The sequence below is a fragment of the Antrostomus carolinensis genome, unplaced genomic scaffold, assembly GCF_000700745.2.
Source record: "Antrostomus carolinensis isolate BGI_N321 unplaced genomic scaffold, ASM70074v2 scaffold54912, whole genome shotgun sequence".
NCBI classification, from domain to species: Eukaryota; Metazoa; Chordata; class Aves; order Caprimulgiformes; family Caprimulgidae; genus Antrostomus; species Antrostomus carolinensis.
This window is the reverse complement of record NW_010298646.1, coordinates 1-19,592: the sequence shown is the minus strand read 5'-3', so window position 1 is coordinate 19,592 and position 19,592 is coordinate 1. Positions and strand designations below refer to the sequence as shown.

At 37.2% G+C, this 19,592-nt stretch overlaps 1 protein-coding gene across 1 annotated transcript; it reads left to right on the top strand.

Annotated features, from left to right (window-relative positions):
* Positions 1 to 1,201: 1,201 nt before the first annotated feature.
* On the top strand, positions 1,202 to 10,631 carry LOC104520710 (pumilio homolog 3-like; the record flags this gene model as incomplete). Its single annotated transcript, XM_010162483.1, has 5 exons — positions 1,202 to 1,350; positions 2,115 to 2,337; positions 3,376 to 3,463; positions 5,336 to 5,426; positions 10,383 to 10,631. Coding segments are annotated over 5 exons (681 nt in total), but the record flags the coding sequence as incomplete, so codon positions are not given.
* Positions 10,632 to 19,592: the final 8,961 nt, after the last annotated feature.

Genomic DNA, 19,592 nt, shown 5'->3' with positions numbered 1-19,592 from the left:
AAATAAGAACAGTCTTACCATTTCCTGCCAGCTTCCAACCACCTTTCTTTCTCCTCCCCTTGAAGACAGTCACCCAGGCTCCATATTAATAAAGGGTGATATTGGTTTGAATTGTTTTATTTAGCTTTTTTCTAGCTGTTGCTGGAAGGATTTTCATGTTGGAATAAAGGGTTTTTAAGGGCTATTGCCTGCCAAATATACTGAAATTGCGCAGAGCTCTGTACAACTCTCCTTTGATTTGATAATCCTAAATTTTATATGTATTTTAAAAGTTGCCAGTAATGGATTATCATAATGGTTAAGATTATCTGGATGGTATTCAGGATTCTCCAGCAATACTTGGCACATGCATAAAATGCATGTTGCTGTATGAGAGGGCGTTTGCCGAGAAGCTGACAAAAACTTGAGTCCAAACAGATGGGCTAATATAGGTTCTTCCATCGGAATATAGCAGCATGCTTCTGTAAGCAAGAAAACTCCCCTGCATATTCATGCATTTCTTCCTTAGCCATGTTAGTGCACAGGTGAATGAGGGGCTCACTCTGTCATTTACAAAGTGGTTACCCCTGGCCAACAACTGACCTCTGGGGGATGTCCAGTGTTTTTCTGTTAATGCTGAAGTAAACTGCAGATAAGACAGCAGAAGTCAGCTTTGTTCTATTATTGAAACTTAATTTTTCTTGGTGAATGTTCTGTGATCAATTTAAGATGGACTTTTCCTTCCCTTGGCCTGTCATTGCTGTCTAGGTACTTACATACACCCACCTGAAAGTCAGCATGATATTGGTGATTACTCTTATATGATGTGGTAGGTGATCCTTAGTATGTTGGTCTGCTGAGATTATGACTTTCACTGAGGTTTTATTGGTTCAGTGTACAACATACCAGACCGTGTGTTGGTTTTTGTAAGTGGCATGTATCAGTGCAAACAAATCCTGTCCTTTTGTAGTATTTTCTAATCAGTGACATTGATGCATCTGATTAACACATTTTAAACCTTAATGTTTTTTATGTCTCTCACTTCTCCAAACTTTCTTTCTGATTAGAGGCGGTTTTTAAAATTTATTTTCATAAGCAGATAGGAATCTTATTCATAGCATCTAGTTTTCCTTTCCTAAGCTTTGCATTTGAAAAGTAATCAGTAATTACTGATGACTCAAAACTATTATTTCATTAATGTTTTGATGTTGTTTATTTACTTTTACAGGAAATAAATGCTTCTTTGCCCAATATAATAAACAACAAATATGGAAAGAAGGTCTTGTTGTACTTGCTGAGTCCTAGAGACCCTGCACATTTTGTGCCAGAAATCGTCACACTTCTGCAACAGGGAGATGGAAATGCCTATAGGTAACTCTGGATATGAAGGTTATGTCCAGAAGAGTTCACACTTTCTGTCATGATCAGTTTAATTTCATCTCTTTGTATTATACATAAGTAATGTAAATATATGTAATTAATACATGGGTATTATTAGATATGTTAGTCTGTAGTCCTTATTTTTGCATTTTTCATTTGACGTTCATATATGATTACTGTTGACCAGCAGTTTATTAGTTGGTGATCAGCAGTTTACTCCCTTTGTAAAGGGCAAAAATTGTGGTGTGTTCTTTGTTTAAACTTGCCAAATTCAATTTGGCATAGCGGAAAATTTTTAATATGAATTATTGTTGTTTTGAGTTGCATAAAAGTTTATCTGAAAATCTAGCAATAAAAATACAAATTGTTAATTGGAATTCAGTCTTTGGTATTGACATTGAAGAAGGAGCAATTTTAGATGATTAGTGAGCTGTTTAATAAATACATCTCAGTAGCTGAGATAACAATAAATAGAAAATAATAAACAGACTAAATTATTATTGTTAACAAAAAACTCCTATGTGTTTTACTGGCAGTCAGCTTTAAACACCATACACTTTCTCACTCTGTGTGTTTTTAAAATGTATGTGCAGCGAATGTTTAGTTGTATGTAAAACAGAGGGAATAATAATACTTGATTTTGATCTTCCAATAACTCATAACTGTCTCAAATAGCATGTATGTTCTCAATTTCTTGTTCCTTGATGTGCATACAGAGCAAGTGTTCTACAGTAACGTGCTGTCTCTTTCATCAGTAAAAAGAATACTGAACTCCGCCGCCGTGAACTCCTGGAAGCCATTTCCTCACCTTTGCTAGAATATTTGCAAGAACATACCCAAGAAGTAGTGACAGACAAAGCTACCTTTGTCTTAGTTGCTGACATCTTAAGAACAGCTCTTGGTGACATCCAGCCGGCACTAGATGCAATTGCTAATTTAGCAGCAGAAGAGATGGTTCCAGGCGGCTGTGATGGGCAGGTAATGTAACAGAGGACAAGATGCTGAGGTCTTGCAGAGCATTTGCTTATTTTGTGTTACTAAAAGTCTGCTCACTTTTTCCTCTATGTAAGGTTTCAACATACAGCCCCGAAAGCACTTACATGTTAGATATGGCCTCTGTTTTCTGACATTTTCTTTTAGTAGCTTCAGCCAGCATTTCATCTGAGTTGTAGAGCAAGGTACTTCATGATCTTGGATCTTCAGAACTTCTTTAAACACTTCGTGGGAAAAGTGTTTAACGCAGTCATGTTATGCAGGCTGTCTTTTAATGTTAGCATTATGCAATCAAGCAGTTAGTAAATTTTAATAGTTCATTTAACTGTTTACACTGAGAATTATAGAGTCTGTTAGCTTTTAGGAACGTGTATCTCCGTGCAAGGAAAGATCTTAATAATAGCTGTTTGTCTTTACAGTATCGCCCTCTCCTCAGACTGTGCCCTTCCTCTATTTTGTTGAGTTAAACTCAATCAGATATGTGTCTGTAGACTAGAAAAATGCAGTGTACGCTGTTTTTAAGTTAAAGGACCACTAGATCTTCGTAGTTGTGCTGAATTTGCTCTGTCTTTCCTCTTCTTTAAGATATGCATTTTACAGAGCTTTACATGAACTACTGATGTTTTCTGTGATATTCTGTGAACCATACTGTAGTGAATTTCCGAGTCTGAAAATGTAGAAGGTCAGGAAGTTCTTGTAGAGGCAGCTAGACCAAGAGATTCTCCTCACTAATCATAAGTCCTTGAAGGGGTGAATGAACCATTGGTTGATATGGTTTATATTACTGAAACTTAGATGTTACAGGAAAGGTGATAAAAAAATAAACTGGTGATTTTAAATATTCATTTACTTGCATCAAACTTCTTCATATTTGCATTGATGATGACTGAATGGATCAGTGTTATGTGGTGTCTGAGGGCAGAGTGGATGAATCAAGTGGGAATATTTATAGACAGACATCTGACTGTGTTTTGAAACTTCATCATTAACTAATTTGTTTTTGGGTTTTTTTCCCCCTTAAAGCTTCACATTGCAGAGCATCCAGCAGGCCATCTAGTTTTGAAATGGTTAATAGAGCAAGATGAAAAAATGAGAGAGAGTGGAAAAGAAGGTGTGTTGGAAATTATTTGATCAAAAAGAGTAATGAGTTATCTTACCTAAAATAAGATTGCTGCATTTATTTATTTGAATATACTAATATATGGAAAATTTAATATGCCCTCTAAGATTTTCGCTTCTATCTTTTTAATGTTGTGAACTTTTAGATGAACAGAATACCAAGGATATGTTTTGAATTTTTTGCAAAGCAAGTACTGGTCTGTTGGTTTTTTGTGTTGGGGGTTTACTGTGTGCTTAAAATGTCTTGATAGCTTTCTTAAATTACACATCAATTTAAAGCATAATAATAGAAAAATTAAAGTCTTTCTAACAGGAAGACTTATTTCATTAGTGCTTGTGAGCCAAACTGTAATCTTTCCTATATTCATTAGCAGGTTAATGCTTTATAACTGTTATTACAATAATTCATGCACAAAAATAGGACATCTTTGCTACAGGACATTTTATATCCCAGAAGGCAGAGATTTGGCACAGATGTTCTCATCTTAATTTAGCTTTTAAACTTATTTTATTACATAACTGTAAAATCTTGTTGTGTGAATCACCATATCCTAATAGAGATTACTTTTTCCTCATACAAAAACCTCAAAAAATGAAGGGAGGTGGGGGTGGCATAGAATAATCTGGAGGGAACTTCTCTGTGTATAGGGGGCTTTTTTCCTTTGTAGAATTATCAGGCCTTGTTAAACTTTTTTTTTTCTTCTTACTACATTCAGTTATCCACTGTTTCCTTTAAAAATAAGAGTAGGGCTTTATTAAGTGTTTCTGAAAGGAGACACTTTTTCTACTTCTCAAGTGAATGATTTAAAATGTGCAAATGGGAGGCTTTATATGAGTTTCTTTCAGAGACTAGCCTGAGTTGATATCTGGATTTATTTCTGCTAACATTGTGCAATTCCCATTTTAAACACAAGCTATTCCCTTTGGTTTCTTTGTTTTCCTCCAAAGAGTGTGCCATTTGTAACTGTTGCTCTGAGTTTATGGAATTGGCATTAAAAACCAACCAAATCATGTAGGGAACAAGTTGAATAAAAACTGACCTGTTCTTCAGGTGGAATTATGATCTAAAGTGACAGTGAAAAATAGCTTCAGTGTTTGTTTGGAGGTTGGACTTCATTGGGGTTGGCTGGGTTCTTTTGCGTTGCTTACAGATTAAGTTTGCACAGCATGCAAGTTGTAAGAGCAGTTTTTCTGAAGTTCAGTTCTTCAAGTTCAGCTGGGGGCATGAGATCAGCCTACATTCTTCCATTTGCATATGCCATTAGTGTAATGAATCTGCAAGTCAACTTAAGTTTCCAAAGCTACTGAAGAAGTAGAGCCCTGTAGCATCACTACAGCTGAACCAGACAAGGTTCCTAGTGGTTTTCATTCATCAGTAAAGGGTTAGCTCTGAAGTTTTAAGTCACTTCATATGTGCAAATTCTGTTTCTTCAACGTAGAGTCAAATGCTTAAAAATATAGCATTTTTCAGCAGAGATGTGTTTATATTAGTATATTGCATATAATTATCTCTTGTGTTGATATCGTTCTTAAGTTTTTTTCTTTGGAGTGGATGCCTTCTTTAAGACATGAATAGCCCTTGACACCCTATAAAAAAGTAACAGAGTTTGTCTGCTTTATACTAGTAAACTGTCACACAGTGCTGCTCTAGTCCAAGTTTAACCAGTACTTGGAAGTAGTCAAACATCTATAAAGCTATTAATTGCATTGAATAGTCATTTGTGAGAGAAAAACTTGGTGAATACTTGGTGGCTAAAAATTATTTGATTAAATCACAGCTGCAGAGAACTTTTAACGGGCTTCTTTGTATGAAGATCCTGTCTAATTTTTTTTCTTCTCCTGACCCCTTTCCCGCATTTTACAGTTTGCTTTGGAAGAACATTGGTAGAACATGTTGGTATTGATAATATGAAGACCTGGGCAGAAGTAAATCGAGGTGCCATTATTCTTTGTTGGTATGTAAGGCACATGGCTATTTCTGATTAGGTTCCAGTGTTAATTTCTTGAACAGCTAAGAGAACATAAGTTGAAGTTTGTACCAGCAAAATGACATGTTTTGCTCAATGTGTACTGTCTTTCATGCCACAGGTAAGTCTGTGAAGGAACAGGTTGCTGGAAAAATTCAAACCAGATTTGCCATAGGTTGTTTCTTGAGCTCAGGCTTTTGCAGCACTAGGAAGTAGCTCAATGTTGGAAGATATTAAGATTAAAGATCAATCTTATTTTTAAAATTGTGTCTACCATGTCTTGTTTTACAAGCACAAAATTATTCTTTTTTTTTTTTTTTTTTGTAACTTACTGCTTTGTCTTGATGCCTGAATTATGGAGCCTAAGTATGTCTAATACTGAAGTAGAAAAGTGTTTGGAATAGACTATGCAAAAGCTTGTGATGAGCTAACTGGCCCACAGCTTCAAAGCAGTGAACTGTGCAACTAGTGAGATCAAAAAGACCACACAAGAATGGGACTAACATTAATATTTTTTTTTATCAGATATAAACAGCTGTGTTAATTATAGCTATTTTCACTTTGTAACTACCTGTCAGTGCTTTTAAAAAAAAGCTTTTAAGTGTTTGGAATAGACAAAAGCTTTTAAGCTTTTGTTTTTAGCCCGAAGTGTGTGGTCTGTGTTCTGAAACTGCTGGGTCAGCATTGCACTGCTGCTCCCCCTATAGACCTGCACTGAGACAACATGAGCAAACGGTTCAAAAAACGAGCATGATTTTAAAAAATAAAAACCTCTTCTCTCTCTCTTCTGTCTCACTTCTCCCTTTCCTAGAGTTACTTTAGACTCCTTGCTGTTTGCTTTCTATCTCTGCTCTTCGTGACTTTAGAGTGAGGCTGCTGTGATGTTCATGCTCTTTTGCAAGGTCAAGCAAAAACTGTTTTCGCTCATAGGACTTCCCTTAGTTAATGTGAGTTTAATTCTGACTTTACTTAGTCATTATCATTCAAAGCACTGGTGAGAAGAATTGGTAGTAGAAGAGTATTGCAATCAAGATAAAAAACAGTTTATGCAACATCATAATAGTCATATGGATCTGGCTGTTAAGATTGTGCAGCTGTTAGAATAGCACTTTTTCTTTGCCTCTCATAACAGGCCTTTAGAATTTGATAAATGCATCTAATGCCTTTAAGTTATCTGATCCTGTGCACAGATGTTCAGTAGAGATTTGTTATAAAGGCTTATTCACTGACAGTGTGTTGACAGTGACGGTGTGCTTGGACTTTTTTCCCATAAGTCAAGGCTGAGGAGATTCATTTAACCTGTGGTGTTGCTGGTTTATGTACTAAGCTATTTGGTTTGCCCAAATAAATTGTGCAGTAAATTAGTGGAATTTTTTCCATGTATAACAGTTTAATAACTGGCTGTCACTGTGACACCAGTCTCTTAATAGGTTTTGAAGACTTAAGAAAAAAAAACAGGAAATTAGTAATTGCTTATTAGCAAAAACCAGCACAGGAGCCATGTATTTTATGGAAAAACCTGTGAGGAATGTCAGTCTTTGCCTGTCTCTGCTATTACTCATGGCACTGCAGGGTGGGGCTTCGACAAGTCTGCTTTGTTACCAAGTAGAGGAGCTTATCTCCCAGATTCAGTCCAATGTTTTTCATCAATAGTGAAACTCACCTAACAGGAAAGAGATAAAAGTACGGAGGAAGAGTGTGTGTTTGCTGGATTTTTTTTTTTTTAATTAAACCTGAATCCTGTGTCGTTTGAATTTCTCTTGATGACTCTTCAGACATGATGCCCTTTTGTTTAGGCAGCTGAGAACACACAGGCATAACCACCACTTCTGTTCCATTTCATGTGATACCTGTTTACCTTGCTAACCCATAGTCATTTATCTCAAATTTGTTTAACTGCATGTATTGAAGTCAAGAGGTTACCTAAATCATACAGCAATGATAAATTTAATTTAGTCCGGTATAGATAATAACTGCAGTATTTTTTTACATAAATTAATTGTGGAGTTTTAAAAAAAAAAAATTAAAAAAATATCCAGATGCTTCTTTTGTCATAAAGGAGCTCAAATTGCTCAGACAGAGGTAGTTTTCAAACACTACCAGTTCTCCCTGAAGCTATGATTGATTTTTTTGTTTGCTTTGTTGTGGCTTTCAGAAGCCATCTGTCACTTATGTGCAGATTTGAAACTCAGAATTACCCAGTCAGTCCACTTGAAGATTTTTGGCTTTCTAGCCATTTAAGGTTATTCGTCAGTTATAAGCAGTTCATGGCATGTGCTTCATTGCTTAGTTAGCTGGTATCCTCTGGACCCTCTCCATTCATTGCCCTACTTGCATTTAATTTTATTTTATAAGAAAAATTCTGTGGCCTGCTTCTGACCTCGTACAAGCATGAAGAGTCCTAAGGTAATGAGAGGGCTCTCTGCAGACATTACAGTCCAGCTTAGTGTAAATAAAGTGTTGTGAGTACTTGAATGACATGAATGCTGATCTATTTACATTTGTACATCTGACCTCAGTATTTTTTAATTTGTCAGTGATATGTTTCATCAGGGTAGAAAATGGATAAAAACATACTTCACTGAATGACTTATTGATTTCCATTTGTCATTTCTGTAACCTCTGAAATTATATCCACAAAATACATAGGTGCCTGCTTAGCAGGTCTTAGAAGAACTTTGAGAATAATAATTTAAAAATGCCCAAAACTATGTTGGTCTTTTGTCTGTATTATCAGACATGTAGATGTTCTGTATTAAAGATACAGTGTCTTGAAATACCTGTGGATACCAAAAGTTTGAAAGCAGCTTTTTATGTTGTCCTGGTTTTTGCTAGGATAGGGTTAATTTCCTTCTTAGTAGCTAGAAAGTGCTGTGGTTTGGTTTCAGTGAGGATTGTTATGAGAACAATGTGGTGCTTGGGCAGTTTCCAAGAACAGAGGACTGGAAGGGGGGAGTGGAGAAGAAAAGTGTAGTAGTTAGTAAAACCCAGAACTGACAGTTGGATATGCCAGTAAGATATTCTACATCACATTACATCATGTTTAGTATATTAACCAGGATTGACTGGAAAGGGGGGGGATTCTCTCGGGAATTGCTCAGGCTCGCTTTTCTGGGATTGCGATTTTGGTTTTGGGGTTCCTTTTCACTCCTCTGGGATCGTTATCAGCGGGTGGTGAGCAATTGTACTCTGCATCACTCATATAGATAGATAGGTAGATATAGTTGTTATCATTATTACTCTTACTATTATCTTTATTTTATTTTTACTGTAATTATTAAATTGTTCTTGTCTCAACCTACAGGTCTCCTCACCTTTATCCCTATCACACATGTATAGCTGTTGGCAGATGAAGTTCATTTTTAGAAGTACTCAAAATGCAGTCCAGAGGGGCTTGCTCCTTTGTATGCTCTTAGTCAACTCTATGAATCTCTCTATGTTAAGTACTAATGTGTTCAGCATGTCCTTTGTCAGGACTCTTGACTTTCTTGCTGTTATCAGGGGTATGTGACTCGCAGAAAAGCTGAAAAAAGTATCACCCTCACCTATGCTGAATTCAGTTTTAAAGGAGGCCTCTTTATTAAATACTACTGTTGTAGCTAAAAGTGTAACAGAGGTTGCTGCTGTAACTTGTTAGTCACAGTCATAGAAATAAATCTAGAAATAAAGTAGCTGAAAATAGTGGTATTGTCAGATGGGCATCCCATGCTTTACTGCCAGTAGTGTTGCCATCCTGCACAGGACTTGGAGTCCTAGGGAGTCAAAAGTTAAATCTCACCTTAAGCTACATTAATTCCTTTTCTCTCCTACTCAGTTCAGCTTGCCATGTCTAATTCTTGTTTAAAATGTAGACAAGAAACAAACTTTGAGGTAGCTGCAAATATGGGAGCTGTTTGGAAGAATCCCAGGGATTGTAAAGCCTTGTAGTATCATGCAGCCTGCTTGGTACCAGTATGTGGGTGTTAAAGTTTATTTCTAGTCTGAGTTTATTTGCATGCCAGTACAACTTGTAATTCTGTTCTGTATTGCTGGATGTACACACTGGCTGTAGAAGACAGTAAGTTTTTGGGGTTTTTTTAGGCAGTATTTACTCATCATTTTGAAGTAGCAAATTAGGTGTGCCATTACCTCTACTGATTTTGTATTATATTCCAATAACATTTCACTGTTACCCGAAGGAAGGGGAGAAGGACAGTCACTGCATAGGTTGATCAGGATAGTGCAGAAGCTTTTCTTTCCTAATAATGTTTTACATCTTACAATGAATTTTCTTGTTTCTGGAGAAAAAAAGTTATCTGGGACAGCTGGTTTATTTTCCAAAAGTAATACCTAAAAAGGAACAGAACTGGTAAGGCTCTGTAGTCCTGCACTAAGGGAAGCACGGAATTACAATAGTGAAAGTACTTGATGTGTATTAGACATACTTCACTGCAGCGAGTTTCAGGGCCCCCATTACAAGAAAGGCATCAACAACTGGAGTGAGTTTAGTGGAAGATGCCCAACGTAATTGTGGGCTGGATCTCTTGGCCTGGGAGGAGAGGCTGATTCAGCTGGGAAAAGGAACATCTTTGAGGGCACTCAACAGCATCACCAGCACTGGAGGGAGGAGAGCCGGGTTTTTCACAGCAGCATGTGCATGGCTGGAGGGTGAGAGGCAGCGGCACAAGCGCCAGCTGGGTGAGCCCTGATCTGACTCATTGAACCTGCTTTGTGTAGGGATCTGAAGTTCCTTCCAGTCTGATTTATCCTGCGTTTATTCTGTTCTCACTTGGTGTTTCCTGCTTTCTGGGAAGTTTTACATCTTTTTCTAATAGGAAGTGGTGGAAGAATATATAGTTCAGGACAGATTCTTAGATCATTATTGTCTCCTTGCATGGACAGCTTATTTTCCTGTGACCTACATGCTGAACTTTGACATGCTTGGATTTTTCCTGTTTCTTGTAGCCTTCTTCGGAGCACTGAACAAGAAGTGGCAAATACAGTCAAAAAAGGACTGAAAAAGCTTGTCCCAAAGTTGAAGCTGAATAAAAATGTAAAAGGAATAGAAGCATTACTGGAGAAATTGACTTCCTAGGGTAAATGAAGCTAAAAAGACAATTTACATCAATGCAACCAACTGAAAATTCATGAGATTTTGCACCACAGTTGTTTTAAGAAGCAATGTATGCATTTGTAAATTAAATAATTTCTAAACAACTTGCCTGTTGTACTCATTCTGTTGTGTGCAGTACATGGTTGTTCTTGGAGATTGAAATCCTAAGATTTGAGAGCCAGTGGAGACTTCGGAACATGTAATCAAGAAGTTAAATCTTCCTTGATAACGTGCACAAAAATGTTGTGAATCTTGTTAAAATTTGTGTTTATGTTGTTGTGGTTACTATAGAAACAGAAGCATCTGTTCTGGAGATATTCTTGTGTACTGAGCAAATACACTTGTTCTTAATCCCCTTCCCTCCTCGTTTTCTCAAAAAACCAAAGCATTAAAACAACACAAGTCCCATTCTTACCCTGTGAAGGAGCGATAGAGGCTCTCCTCCTTCAGGAACTAACAAGAACAGAATGAAAATAATGTCTCTGACTTTTTTCAAAGAAGGTCCTGAAGGAGAGGCTGGTTATTTCAATGGACCACAGTCTAAGTCTTCTGAAAAGTACAGACTTTTATGCCCTAATAAACCAGAGGGCTTTGGTTGGGTGTTTGGTTTTTTGTTTTGTTTTGGGGTTTTTTGAGTCTTCTTGTAATAGGAGAGGAATTAATTTACTTGGTGTCAAATTCGTGTCCTGTTTTCTATTGTACCCTATTTTAATCTAGAAAAATCAAACCAATATTTTGTTTTATCCTTTTTTTAAGCAAAGGGAGAAAAAAAATCCACTCAAAACTTTCTTGGTAAGACATTCATACAGCATGCTGGTGGTTTTTAGTGCCATGGTGATATACTGATACAAACAGAAGACCAAATTAATTAAATCTCCAGCTGTAAGATGCACTCTTTACTGCTGCTTAGCTTGGTAGGATGTGTCTCCATTTTTAATAGCAGATAGTTAGGAGAAAAAATGGCTCAGATACAATGTCCTCAACATGAATTGCAATGTAACTAATTGGAAATTGCCAGTGCTTAAGTAAACTGGCCTAAGTTTATGTATTTTGCATATTTCAAATCAGTCTCCTGAATTACTGGCTTTATTGTCAGAGGTCATGATGATCCACAGCTATTCCTATAGTCCATCAGTAACTGCAGTGCTTATCACCCATGAAAATCAGATTAGAGACTCAGACTTGCATGCTTAGCCTGATCTGGTTCTCTAGGGAGCACCTGTATATATACAGGTGGTGGAATTGTTAAGTACATTTGCTAGCTGTGTATGTTTAGGTATACAAAGTTTATCCAAAGCAATGAAAGACATTGTTTTAATGATTAATCTCCTGCTTCTCACTGGTCCTGTCTAGGGGGAAAATTTTTTAATATTAATAAAATTACAAGATACCTTATAGGCAAATTAAAAACAAAACAAAAAAAAAAATCAGAAACCCAATTGTAATTCACAGTTTACTTAGGTTAATTTAAGTAGTACATTATACTTACAAGTGTTTCTAACATTGTTTGTTTCTGTTTGCATCTGTTGGTTTACTCATACTTTGCTGACTGTGCTTCCCTCTAATTCCACCTAGGCTTATAAGTAGTAGTAAATACTTAAAGGTTAATCCCAATTAGACCTGATTGACACTGACATTCAGTGTTCGTGCTTGTAAACACATCCTCTCAGTTACTGAAGGTTGCAGCTCATTAGTTTGTGTAATAGAATTTTCTTTTGTGACAAATAAAACAGATCATTTTAATTAGCAACAGATAATGAATTTAAACTGTAGGGAACTGCTTCTAAAGAAGTCTCAGTTACTGACAAAAAACCCATCCTGAACAAAATATGCAACAGATTTTTGACTGAGTAATTAGTGGTAAACAGTGGAAAAAAAATCTGATACAGCCCTTCTCAATTTTCAGGTTATTGAGGGGAATAAACTAATACTTGGAATCTGGCACAGACATATTTCCAATCAAGAGAATTAAAGGGAGCAGTTAAAGTAAGTCATAGATACTAATAACTGAATAATAAAAAACTACATGAGAATACGTATGTGAATCTGATTTGATGCTTTGGTTGTGTGCCTTAATTCCAGTTGCTTTAACTACCAGGCAATTTATTTGCATTTTTGAGACTCTGTATATGATTTATTTCAAATTATGTGTAATTTGGAGTGCCTGACAATTTTCTTTACCACCATTTGAGAAATGCCACTCTTGATTAAGTAGACATTAGTTAAGGTTATTATGAAGATGCCACTATTTTCCTACCAAGGATAGAACATAAATTTTACTGTCAAGGTATGTCTTCAATGTCAGTTGAAACTAAATTCTGAAATAGCTTAATGGAAGGAGAGGAAAAGGAGGTTATGGAGGGTACTAAAGACTGTTTCAGTGGCTTAATCCACACTTCATGGAGTAGATTTATTTTTCCCACTGAAGAAGTTGGTTGAAGGCAGTGCCATTCTGTCCCAGTCTTCTGGGGGTATCTCTATGGCTGTGTGAAGACTGGAGAGATAAATTGTTTGAGAGACTGAAGCAAAAGTATTTTTTTCAGTGTGTTCTATTTCTTTTGTTTGAAATGTACTTGGGCAAGACTTCTGCCTACTTTAGAGTATCCTAACTGCTCAGGTTATTGCCAGCATCTTAATATAGCTGGCTGTATTTTTTTTTTTTTGTTGTTGTTGCCAAGATGATAATGGAAGTGCACGTGCAGCAAGTGTCTGTGTCTGTGCCACTCGCTCAGAAGAGACGCTGTTCAGAAAATTATGGCGCTCTTGTTTTATAGCTGTTGTCCAGAGGCGAAGTGGCTGTCCCCTTGCCCATCAAGAGCCAACACTGCTCTTTCATTTTATGTAGGAGAAGTTGGAGTGTGAACAGCCAATGTTTAATCCTTGTGAATGCTAGGACAGAAAAAGTAGTGATTATTTTATTTTTGGCTCTTAAAAGGCAGAGGACCTATTACCATAGTAACAGTGTATATTAGTTTGTAATAGTGTATTTCGCATTGCCTTGGAAATAGGGGTATACAAATAGGTACTATTGCAACTTAGTAACTCTTGGTCTAAGGTACGAAAGAACCAGCATTTGCTTTTGCTGCTCACAGCATGAGCTACCAACAAAGGCTGTTTTGCTTTTCCACTGACTTTCCACCAACTTCCCTTTTCAAAAGCAGAAAGTGTACACAGTGACTCCTGAGTTTGTTTCTGAGTGCAGAGTTGAGGACAAAGTGGGGTCAGCAGAAAATGCAGAATGATTGAAGTAGCTGGGAAAAAAGGGGAAATGTTTTGTGACAATAAATATACACGTTGTAGGCAGACTGTGACCCATAAGCTGTGAGATTTTCTTTCTTACTCCTGTCCATCTCTTGTCTAGTTGGGTTGTAGACTTGTCAGAATGAATACAAGGCCATATCCGCATATGCACACCACTTGGCACTTAAGGGTTTCTACATAAATATTCTCACTGTTCCAGTGGTATGTCTAAAAAAATTAAAAATGGTACCAAACAAATATTAGAAGTAGATTTTTTTTTTTTGTTTCTTACATCTTTAAAATGGATTAAGTGTTCATTGCATGAATCAGGACACATTTCCTTCTGGCTTCTTGGAAGGAATCTATAGTGTCTATTAGACAATTTGCATTATCAAGTTCAAGATGATTGTCAAAACTTTTTGCCTCACTAGTGTGCACAGCATTCCTCAGCTCCCTTGTGAAGATGCAAAAGTTCATTTACACTAACCATATTATTCTTCCAGCACTTTTCACCTGTTTTCTGCTTGATGTTTAAAGCTTTTGTGTCAAGTTGCTCCCTTACATGCTCCATTCTGTAAGTAGCACTTTCTTTAACAATTATTTTGTTGTTGTTATTTAAAACCCCTTGTTTTGGTTTCAGTGGCTTGCTTTGAGACCCTGGACTTTTTTCAAGATCTGTTAATGGTAGATGCCATTGTACTAACGATCTAGTAAAGAGAAACAGGCATTACTGGGAAGAATTGCTGTTTAAGAAATACAGATCTATTGTACTGTGTTCTCTACCTTTCCTCCAGTTCCTGTAACTGCTAGTTTCATCAGCACAAGCTTTCCTTGACATGATTTATTCTTTTAAGTGTGTGCAAAGTCCCTAACCCACTTTGCTGTAGCATCCAAAGAAGCAAGTAGAGTATCATGTACAAGCTGTACTAGGGGGAGGGACTGAGGGAAGGGAAAGCCACTGATGACTGGGAAACTGGAAACTATGCCAAGTAAACTCAAGCCTTAGTTACCAGCAGCGATTCCTTATATGTGCTAAATTTAACATTATATATCTTTGTGATTTTCTCTTACAATAGTCAAAAGTTTTGTCAAGGGCCATACTAGTTGAAGGGGATTTAGTCATCTTGTCATCTGCTGTCAGGAAAATTGTTTTAATTGTTGGATTTTCATGCTCTTTCAATCTGAATGTGTCTTAAAAGTACAGCTATGCTTTACAAAGTATATAAATCTTAGAAATTCTTTAATTTTCCCTGTCTTCCCCACAGTTGCTTCTGCCTGTCATTGCTGTAGCTTGTCTGTGCTAACTAGAGTGTGTCTACATGGATTACGTCTTTTGTTAGAATAGTAGCATAGTCATAAGAGGAGGGAGCCAACAAGGCCTCTGGGTATATGGATGTGTATGCCTCTGGTATAGAGGTACATTTCTACAGGTGCTAGAAGCATTGAACTAAGGATTCATGAGAAGGTTTTTCTCTGTTTGTAAACCAGGTGCAAACAAGATACTTATGGGGAAAAAAAGTACCAGGGTTTTTAATTTTAAAGATGTACTGATTTATAAGCGTTTCTGATAAAACATTTTTTGTGGAAAAAGTTAATAAGGGAATACGAGAGTTGGTTCAATATATTACATTGATTAAAGTTCCTGCTCCCACTGAGTGGTTAGATGAAGAAGATCCAGTGCTACAACGCCTACTGTTAAGTAATCTTCCCAGCATGGTGACAGCACCAGTTTTCATGTCAGTCAAAAACATTCTTATGGTTGAAATGCTTTTACAGGCTGTTTTATAACTTAGTGTCACCAGTTTTTCCACTCAAGCATTTTTTTTCTGTTTTTCCTCTTTGTTTGAAGAGGTAAAATATTTAAAGCCTGTTTCAAAGTCCAAGTCTTTGATAGTGGGCAATGAAAAGAACAAGTAGTACCAATTTAAAAATATGTTTGAGAAATATCTGAATTATTTAACTTCAAAGGAATTATAAAATGGTTGAACTTGCAATTTTACATGTCAAATTTCTTGGTATTTTATTAGCCAAGGTCCAGGCACAAGGGAGCTACTGAGACCTGTCTTCCAGAGTCAGTGCTGCTTGCCAGCATCCATGCAGCTTCAGTGATTTCCCTTTAAAATGTCCTCACCAATGACAGATGCCAAACATAATGTTGCATTTCTTATTTTACATAGGTTGGAGGACCTTTGCTTTCACAGATAATGATTCAGCTTCACACTTTATTGCCTCTTTATTTTGCTGCTTGGGTGCTACAAAGTGCACATTGGAACCAGCCCTTGAGGTGAACAGTTACTGACAGAACAAATGAAATAAACACCGTTAACAGTGGACCTCAAGTCGCCTGCTCTCTTCTGCTTCAGGTGCACTTTGAGTGTCTGCCATTGGTCATGCTTTGTCCTTTAATCTTGGTATGGTGCACTAAGGTGTAGAATTTGTGTGTGCATTGTTTGCTCTCAGGCAGTGTGATACTGCTCAGACTGCAGTTGCTGCAATGTGTAGGCCTTGCTTTCTAACAGGTAACTTGCTCTGGGTCACAAGACCCAGGAAGGTTTTTTGGTTGCTCTTGTTTTTAACTGGTTTCCCATATAAAGGTGGGGGGTTTTTTTTCTGAAAACGAAATGAGATAAGCATTGTAAGTTTAATCAAACCAAGTTTACTTTTAGATTATTTTCTTAATAATAATAATAATAGAGACTAAAGGGTGTGAATGAAGCCCAAAGCATTTTATCTTTGCAAAGGGAAAATGTTGTGTTAGTACCGGACTGACCACTGTTTTACTCAGGATTCTGCATGATTGACTATGAACAAAAACCATATTTATACAGTAGAATATGTTTTCAGGCAGGTATGCAAAGTGCCTTAGGGTAATGCACCAAAATAGTGTATCTGCATCTGTAACCGGTGAGCTTTATCACAGACAGTGGATCTGAGTTGTTTGGAAGGTGCGTTTTGTGGTAGAATTTGAGTAAAGAGCAGAGGTCCAAAGGGAAATAGAGGGAGAAAGCAGGCATGTAAGGAAATGGTCTCCTATGCCATGCCAATAAGCTAAAGCTGTAAGCAAGCAGGTTCAGAAAGCGGATTTCTGAAGGGGAAGGGATTTGGGGGAAAAAACTTATTGCAGAAGGAAAGATGCCTTTGAAAAGCAACACCAAAGTGACTTGCAGTGTGATGGTGCAAGTGTTATAGTGGTATTAGAGATGTGTAAGAGTAGTGGAGTCCTGTGGAAAGACATAAAGCAGGAACAGTGTGCTTAAAACCTCGTGTGTCTTTCTCTCTTCTCTTCCAGCCCCTCAACTGATCTAATAATTGTGATTTTGAATCCAGCAGCTTTCCTGCTGCAAAAGGAGTCAGTAGTGTTTTTTCTTCTGCCTCTGAACAGAATATGCTGCATACCTCTTACAGCACCTCTGGCATTTGTCAGGCTATTCACTAAGCTGATTCAGTTCACAAACCAGTTAGAGATTTGTGTGTGGTATTGTTAAATTAATTTCTGTTAGTGAGCTGGTGAGATTCAGTGAATAAAGGGGAACTCACCTGAACACCGAAGCACAAGCTAAGCAGCCATGTTGCATGGTAAGGCAGTGAGAAGTCTGATATTAGCCAGGAGCAGATCTTCCCTTTGCAGGGGATCAGATTGATCTTTTAGGTTGGCTGAGCTGCATGATCAAAGTTGCATTTCAAATTTGTGTATAAAATCGTGCCATTCCCTCTTCAGTGCATGGAGATTTAAAGGAACATGTATAGTACTACATGGAAAAATACACCCAGAAAACCAGCATTATTTTAAGCCTGCCATGCCTCAAAGTGGAATGACAATTGGTTGAGACCTGTATTTTCATAGGTTATGTTAAATCCTGCTAATAAAAGCTTGGACATTACTCCCTATTAATCTAAAACAATCAATTCAACCTACAGTTTATCTTGAACTTTCATGTTCCATGACTAATTTTCTGGTGTTAAATAGTGACATTTTTGTTTGCTTAAACTGTTCTAGAAATACACAGACTGAATATGAAACATATCCTGACATCATCCAGATCTGCCTAGAATACCTCTTTTTTTTTTTTAATTGTAGTGACTTTTGGGAAACATTTTAGGCATTGGGCCTGTCTTTTAGAAACAAAAGGAATGGGGGAATTGGTCTCTTATGTAATTAATACAGCATTAGATTGACGATTCATTTAGTCCATAGTGATGACAATGCAGATTTTGCAATATAGATTAAATTTTACGTTATTGTAAGTACTCTTGCTGACAGGACTGCAGGCTTTTGGTACACTGTGTACCTGAAGAAGATGCAGCAGAGCCAGCTAGCAGGTAGCAGGCAGTGGGTGCTTTAAAGGAAGAGGGGAATCTGGCAGATGTAACCTCCGGGCGGCAGCAGTGAACAATTTTCCATGCAAGGGACAGCACTTCGCACAAGGAGACAGACCCTCCTACCTTGCCCTTTCTTACCGGGCCTGCGGGCCCCCATCACAGCAGGAAGTGCTGTCGCAACCTGTGTGTGATTTCTTTAATTTTCCTGAATTTCTGGAACTTTTTATTTTCTTTCTCCCCCGGTTTGTTTACCCAAATGAAATAATTTGGATGTTAAGATATTTGGAAGTCAGAGCAGCCTGATGCTCCAGACTTGGCTGGGGCAGACCTGAGGGGCATGGAGGCCCTTTGATGTCATGTCAGATCCAGCTTATGCCAAGGCTTGATCAGAAAGACCTCACCTCAGAGCCCAACCTTTCTGTTACCGGTGGACTGTTGCGTTCAACTGCAGACCATGCTTTGGCCTGAGTAAATATAGAAGTGTAAGTGTCCTACTGAGCAAGGCCATTCTTTTACAGGTATTGAAAAGTTCCTCTTCAGACAGACATTTTCAGTGATGGTGCTATCTGGTTTTAGCCATCTAGAGCTACATCAGCTCTGCAGCCAAAGCAGGTCCTGCCTTCTCTGCCAGCTGGTAGCACAAGTGTTTTCCCCTGCAATAACATGCAAAGGAAATAATGTTGCATGGGTAGGTGGTGGGCTGAAGAGCAGCTATTAGTAGTAGCAAAAGACTGACTTTTAAGTATGGTACTTGTTTATCTGGTTATTGATAGGGGGGAAATGCTTTTGCTTATAAATAGAGCAAATCTACTTCCCAATTTCTAATGACAGTATGGAGTCATTTTATAGAGTATAATTAGACTCTGGTAAGTTTTATTTAAACACCCTGCTTATCTCTATCTCGAGAGCTACCTGTAGAATGCTTTAATTTTTCTCAGCATATTTCCATTGAATTATCTAAGTACATAAAAAGCTAATACCTCTGACCTTTCCCTTTTTCAATCCAAGATAAAGAGCTGGATTACAGTCAAAAGCTATGTAATTTCTCTGCTACTGAATAAAGAAGTTAATAAAGGTTTTGTAAATAGCAGATAAGCATGAATCAGATATTTTTAAATAACATAAAAACAGAACGCTATAAACAGTCGAAGCTATTTTTTCAGCAAGGAGACAATTTTTCCTTCCTAGGCTTATTGATAATAATCATTTTTCTCCAAAAACTTTGAAGTATACCTGGTTTATAATCTTTAAAATTATACATATTTAAAGACTGAATATTACTATTTGCCTTAGAAGCCTGGGAATAGCACCAGATGCCTATTAATCTGTGGTTTCCTGTAGCTACCCCTTTAAGTGCTATCTTTCTGAGTGAGAAGAGCAAACAGCTGCTGAATTGCATTGAAAAAAATGATGTTCTTTTAAGACAGGGATTTATGCAAAATCATATTCTAATTGGAATTCTTTCCACTGTCTCATGTAGGGACAGACTCTGGATTTCTACC